Genomic DNA, 6,915 nt, shown 5'->3' with positions numbered 1-6,915 from the left:
GGGCAGGGGGCGAGGCTGACAGGCAGGGCACAAAGGAGGGGCGTACAGGCCAAGTTCTGCCCCTTCTCTGAGCCCACGATGGACCCCCCCCCCCCCCGCAACCCTCCAACCAGCCGCTTCCCAGGGCCCCATCTGACTTCCTGCTGGAAAAGGGGGTTGGGCTCCTAAGGGATACGTCAACAGATATCGACACCTCAGCCCGCATCTAGAGGTGTGGGGTACCGAGAAGAAGCGAAGAGCTGAGTTCCAGCGGCAGCTTTCAGGTCTGTAAGCACTCCAGCAATTTCCGGGGGTGTACCCTGCAGGTGACAAGCCCTTCCCCTCAAACCTCTGCAACTGGCACCCTGGACTCCCTTCCTGGGGGAGCAGAGGGGTGGGTGCTGGAGACCCCACCACAGTAAACGGGGACCATGTCACAAAGCAGCAAGAATCCAATGGTCCAGCTAGAGGACAGCAGGACACTTCAGCCCAGCGTGTGGCTCATGCCACACACACCCATGAGGTCCATTCTCTAGGTTTTCAACTCAGTTACGCAGTCTTTGACAAAAAAGGATGCGGGGACAGGAGGGGTCGCCTCCCTGGTGGGGAGGCAAGAGGGAGACAGTTGTTTTCAAGGAAGTAGTGACCCTCTGTGACCACGGGAAGGGACGCCAGACCCAGGGAGAGCAGGGCGAGAGTGACTGTGTCTTTAGCACAACACCAGGGACACTGGACACAAAGGAAAAATACCGTGGGAACATCTTTGTGTCCCTGTACCTTTGGGACAAGCTATGCTGACTTCCCGCAATGACTTCAAGGAAGAATCCTCTTCAAGAGGGAGGCAGACTTCAGGGGAAAACCCCATGGAGAGGCCGGTTCTGCTACTGTCACAGATAGGAAAGGTTCCTGGGTCACTGGGCTCTTCAAGTGGACACCTAGAGGTCCAGCTGTCAGAACTGCAGAACTGTTTTCAGGTCCTATTCTTAAAGTAATAGCATTCTGCCCAGAATGAGCTCCTCCCCCTGCGGAGGAGGTGGATGTGCCCTGCTCTTTCTGGGGAGTGAGGGCCACTCCATGGGCTGCTGTCAGTCCATCGTGGGGAGGGAAGACCTCAGCTGCAGCCATGGTCCCTACCTGTCCCAAGTGACCCTGCCACCTCTATTTGTGTGTGCCCATTCTGCTTTGCCACCTGCAGGCCACCGCCACGGGGGCCAGTCATGCCAAACCCACTCAGCAGAAACCCGGCACACGAGGTGCTCATGGAAACAGACAAACACATCACAGACAACTGTGTCCAAAGGATGGGGAGGATGCGGGGCAGGAGAAAGTAGGAAATTTTGCGAAAGCTGGAAGCATAGGTGTATGCTGGTTTGACCGTTTCCGTTTTTCTTTTCTGAATTAACTTTCACACGTCCTGGGAGAAACCTGGGCTTGTCACCTTGTCATCTCGGATCATCTGTTTATTGGAAAATCGAGACATAAAAGGCCCCAGGATGAGGTCACCGCTGAGACTTTGGGCCTTTCCTATTCGCCAGGGTACTGCCCCAGCCCGGCTGCACTGGGGAGCCTGCTGAATCGCCACCGAGGCATTCAGCACCAACAGGCCACCTGCCCCTCTGGCCTGTCCCCGGCGTCAATCACAGGTTTTGGCTGCAGCTTCCCCCGGGGACCTTCGCAGCTTATAAAAGAGGAAGAAAAGCTAAGATTCCTTCAGTAACAGTTTATTTTTCATTTTGGGAAAGGCAAAAACCACCACCTGGACCCAGGTGCCTCTGGGGTGACTTTGGATTGCTCTGCATCCCAAAGGCTATTCCGGCCCAGAGGGAGAACGCGAATCCCCTTCGGCAGAGAATGTCTAGCTTGGCACCCACTTATCTCCGGGCAGAGGCGGCCTCAAGGGGGCCCCGGAGCACAGGCGGGCGGGGCTCCGCTGCCTGACCTGACTCCCAAACTCTGACCTTTCTCCCTTGACTCTCCAGAGACACGACAGAAGTTTCCATCAAACAAGCACTGACATAGTTATATTAAAAAATAGTGCAAAATCTCAACATTTATATAAATATCTCTAAACCCCTGCTTTGTAATTTTTTTCTTTACAAGGTAATACACACTTTTTGAGTTGGCACTCAAAAATTGCCATTTTTTCCTCTTCTAGTTCAGAAAACAACTTTTTTTTAATAAGCCTCTTCTAATACAAAAATACTCCTGCCCTCGCACATACAGTTTCTCTCATTTTATATATATTTATATATATAATATTGCAGATCTTTAAACAAAGGTTTTGTGCAAATATGTCTTTAAAGTTAAGTGAAATCATCATAAACAAAAGAAAATTAAGCATTCACGCACGTAGCTCAACTGGAACAAAAAAAAGACTACTGTAGAATTTTTTTTTTCTTTTGCCTTCAAGACACGGCTCAACAAAGAAACGTGGTTTTTTTGTTGTTTTGTTTTTTGCAAGCTTTCTGAGCTTGTGCATTCAGACCAGACATTACACGTAAATATTTATACACAGAGAGGTGGGGGTGTCACACGCTGCACTTCCCGTGTGTCGCCCTGCCCTCCTCTCTCTTCTCTTCTAGAAGTGCGGAGTGTTTGCCTTCTGCCCCACGCAGCCCTGGCCCGCCCTGGGAGCCTAGAGGGGGTGTCCTTTCTGTTTCTCCTTCTCTTTGCTCTCCAGGGGTGCCATGTGGGAGTGGTGGAGCCGGGTCCCCTCCAGCAGGGAGGGCGGCCCGCTGCTTTGCTGGTGCTGAAAGGAGGAGCCGGGGTAGTGGCCGATGACCTCGCTGTAGGTGGGGGGTGGCCCCTCCATGCGCCCGCCGCTGCCGTAGCATGTGGCACTGATGCCGGAGTTACTGCTGGGGGGACAGGGGCCACCCAGCATGGCGCTGTCCATCAGGTCACTGTCGAAGATGGTTCGGTTGGGCGGTGCGCGCACTGACTCTCGGTTCAGCTCCAGCTGCTGCTCAGGGTCCCGCAGCTGGAGGGTGCAGGGGCCCTGGTAGGGTGGGGGCTCCTCTCCATCGGACAGTGAGATGGTGGGTGGCAGGTCGATCTCGTGCTGCAGGTAGGGGTAGGTGGGCTGGAAGCGGTGGAAGCGGTCCCGGGGGGCGAAGGCAGGCACAGCCAGGCGGTCAGCGGGCCGTGGTGCCGTGTAGACCTGTGGCTGGAAGAGCAGACCCAAGTGAGGGGGGTGGCCCCAGACCCAGGGCAGAGACAGGAGATCCAGCGGCCCATGCCCCAGGGGACGGCTGCGTCACAGGGCAGGTGGGGAAGACACCCGGCAGGGTGGGGGTCTTGGCCATGGAGATGCCCACCCTCCTGGGACAGGGGAGCCCACGTGCTGATAGTGGGAGCTCCTTCAGGGTGGGGTACGTGGTCCCAGACTGCAGAGCAGGTGCAGAAGAGGCGGCTGCCGAAAGCCTTGGGAAGCCAACACTCCCTGCAGTCTGTGGGGGCTGGGCTGGGGGTGCAGGGGGGGGGCTGGGTCTCACCTCGGGGATTCCGCTGCCTGACACCGTGCTCTCTGAGGGCCAGAGGCATCCTTCCTGCAGGGGTGAAGAGGGACAGGCAGGTCGGAGAGGAAAGCAAAGGATGCTCCAGCTTCAGCACTGAGACCTTCCTCCTGGCCACCCTGGAGCTCACGACCACATGAGTGCCGCACTAACCCCTGCTCAGCTGCCACTGCTGTCCAGGCACCTCAAGCTTTCCAGTATACACACCTGGTCTGGCCCCACTGAGCCCTCCAGGGCTTTCCATGGACTTAAGAATAGACCCTTAACTGGCTTGTAGGAAAGTGGGAGTTACTGAAGAATTTAACAAGTTAAAAAACCACCCGGGGCCCCCTGAGACCCTCAGGGAATGTGTGAGAGTCGGATGGCGCCACTGTGCCCCCCCAGAGGCACAGAGACTGGCTCTGTTGTGTCTAACATGCTGGGCGCTAACCGTGGGCCCTTCGCACTGCTGCCCTGTTGTGGCCGGCCCCTCTTGGCTTTCAGTTCCAGGGCGTCTAACACCACCATAAACGTAGACAGGGTGCGCTTCTGTGCCAAGCTATGGGCCAGGTGCCAACGACACAGCTGCCACCACCTCATGAAGCTCAGCGTTCTGCTTTGTGATTCCAGCAGGGCAGCAACTCCTCCCAGGACAGTGGGACCCTGTGCTAGGGCCAGTTCATCTGAGTTCCCCCACACGGCTGAGGCAGGGGTGTCTTAAAGTCTATGGTTTCACTGAGATCTAAATGAAATGCAATAAACATACATATTCAAAGTACACACTCTATTCCGCTTGGGCCCGTGCATATATGAGGTAGCCATCACCACACAATCAAGATCATGAACACAGCCACTGACCAAAAGCTTCTTTGGGGACACATTTTCCAGAGGGTTCCCATGTAGGTGATGTCTCCCCTGCAGCATGGGAGGGGGGTGCCAGGGGCTGTTTCCTAGACAGCCACTAGGGGGCCCTGTGGTCCTCAGACTGTCCCAGCAGGACGGCCCTGGTGCGTAAGAGATCACTATGTCTTTCTCCCTCACCTTGTTCCTTAATTTACTGAATGCCCTGGTGAGCTTTCAGTTGCACAAGCAGACCCACGGAGTCATTCCTGATAGCTCACTCTCTCCCCAACCCTCATTCCACCCACCCCGGACCAAAGCGGGTCTCTCAGACTCAGACTCTGGACAAGCCAGTGGCAGACATGGTGAGATGCAGATTTTGCAGGAGGCTGTGTAGCCTCTCTTCCAGGCCCTCAGGGGTTTCCAGAGGGGCTCCTGCTCCTCTCCCACCTGCCCTCCTCCCCACAGGGCCCTTGCTGCTAGTAGAAGCTGGAGGATTCCTCTACCCCAGCTCCACTACCCCTTGGTTTAAACCAGTGATGGCGAACCCTTTAGAGACTGAAACCCCAAATCCACTTATTTATTGCAAAGTGCCAACACTGCAATTAAACCCAAATGTACCTGAGGCTCTGCTGCCGGGGCAATTCGGCTTGCCTGTTGACAGAGAGGGCTCTGGGTGCCCCGGCCGCTTAAACCCTTCCCACCTCCCGCTGCTCCAGGACAAAGCCCAGCTCTGACCCAGACATCTTACACCCCGCAGCCTCCTGTAACAGTGTCCCCTCAACACTTTCCTGTCTGTGTCATGGGCAGATAAACACCTAAATGCACCCCCAGGCCCCTCTGTCCACCCAGGCCGGTTTCCCTGCCTGGTCATGTGACTCATTCAGCCTTTGGGAGCTGTGACTGTCACGGCAGAGGCTACCAGGTCCCCCGTGCCCAGCCCCCAGCATGGTACGTAGTGTGTAAGCAGCTGCGTGGGACTAGGTACAACTGTGTCCTATGGGGTGGGGCACAAGCTTCAGAATCACCCCAGCCCTCCTAGGCCGGTGCTTCAGGCAGATGCGAGGGGAGCGGGGAGGAGGAGGAGGAGGGCAGGGTGCCATTCTCGGCCCATAGCTGATCACCCCTGTGCCCCACAGCCAGGCAGGCTCCCGGCCATTGCTCCTTCCCCTAAAACCACCTTCTCCCTGCTGCTCCCTGCCTCTGGGGGCTGCTCCTTCTCAGTCCTCTCCCACTCCCTCCTCTCCCTGACACCTGCTCCGTTCTGGCCCCTGCTGTGTGAATGCTTCTCCAGGGCGGATTCCCCCACCCCTGCTCCCATCTAGACCAGGGGTCACCTGTTTCCACAGAGGGTCAAGGTGGCTGGTCCGTCGCCCCAGCCAACTCTGCTGCTACAGCCAGACTCCTATGAAGGAGCACGTACGTACGGCTATGAGCCAGCCACATTCTATGTACAAAATCAGTCTGCTGGCTTTCTGCCAGACCTTGGCTTTCTGATTCCTGGTGACCCCTGCCTGCCTTCATCTCCAGACTGCAGGAACCAGCACCTGGGGGCGTGGCCAGGTGAGGCTCAATTCCTTTCCTCAGTTCCCCAGTGACAGTCCTACCCTTCCGGAGAGGGGGCCACCACCCACCACAGTGCAGGCCGAACACCTGGCAAGATGCCTCTGGCCCGGACGTGGCCTGTCACAACCAGCAGCCCCCAAAGCCACAGGGCCTGGCCTGCCTCTGGGCCCCTCTCCTGTCTGAACACTGCCCACATTCTTTGCCCAGCCCCTGGGAAAAGGGCCCTTGGCAGGGTGGGCTCCTGTGGGGAGCAGGAGATCCGAGCTGAGAACTGAACCAGGGACAAAGGGGACAAAGAAGAATGAGGGTCTTGCCATCGCAGGCCTGGGCTGAGCTGGCCTTGCAGGAGCGGCTGAGGAGGTGGCTGACTGCGGCGGGAATGACCAGAGGCTGCAGGCGGAAAGGCGGGTGTTCGGGGTGGGGGTGACCCTGCGTCCAACCTGGGACCTGAGGGCAAAGCTCAGAGGGCTCAGAAGCAGGGGCAGGGGCTTCCTGAGCAGGTGCCGGGTGGCACTGCGACTGCCTTCTGGGCTCCCACTCCCTCTCCTGCCCACTTGGGACTTGCCCTCCAGGCTGGAGCTCTGGTAATAGGGGGCTGATGTCACTGTGGTCCTGAACCCCGGGCTGGCCTGCATCCAAGCCTTCCTCTGGCCGGGGGGTAGCTGGGGTCTCGGGGAGTGAGGAGGCTGGGACTGGACCTCAGCACTGGCTCCCACGCACCCCAGGTCCTGGGTTATGGAGATGACCTGAGGGTGCGGGAGGTGGGCTGCTGGCTACACACGGTGTGGGGGGGACTCCCGGGGTCACCTTGAAGAGGCGGGCAGGACGAAGGCCAGTCCGGGGCGACAGCAGCTGTGTGAGTCTCTCGGGGAAGTTGCAGGGCCCAGGACTCCTCAGACAGTGTCTGGCTGGGCCCCGGGGTCGCTGCCACGGTCTGTGCTGGGCCCCACCAGGCTCTGTGTTTAGTCAGCCTGGTGTCCCTGGGGTTTGTGCGGGTGGCTGGGTAGGTGGCAGAGTGGGGGTGGGGGCACTCTTA

General features: G+C 57.7%; 1 protein-coding gene across 2 annotated transcripts in view; it reads right to left on the bottom strand.

The window, feature by feature from the left end:
- Positions 1–1,684: 1,684 nt before the first annotated feature.
- Pmepa1 (prostate transmembrane protein, androgen induced 1) overlaps positions 1,685–6,915 on the bottom strand; it is a 50,509-nt gene continuing 45,278 nt past the window's right edge. For both annotated transcript variants that reach the window (XM_004840931.3, XM_021255158.2), the window contains exons 3-4: positions 3,474–3,527; positions 1,685–3,145 (exon numbers count right to left, since the gene is read on the bottom strand). In XM_004840931.3, coding sequence (XP_004840988.2) covers positions 2,615–3,145; positions 3,474–3,527 — 585 coding nt within the window. In that variant the 3' untranslated portion in view covers positions 1,685–2,614. The remainder of the gene's footprint in view (positions 3,146–3,473; positions 3,528–6,915) is intronic.

This window comes from Heterocephalus glaber, unplaced genomic scaffold (genome assembly GCF_053883595.1).
Source record: "Heterocephalus glaber isolate CG9 unplaced genomic scaffold, H.glaber_assembly_v1.0 deba00001673, whole genome shotgun sequence".
NCBI classification, from domain to species: domain Eukaryota; kingdom Metazoa; phylum Chordata; class Mammalia; order Rodentia; family Bathyergidae; genus Heterocephalus; species Heterocephalus glaber.
This window is presented reverse-complemented; position numbering and strand designations above follow the sequence as displayed.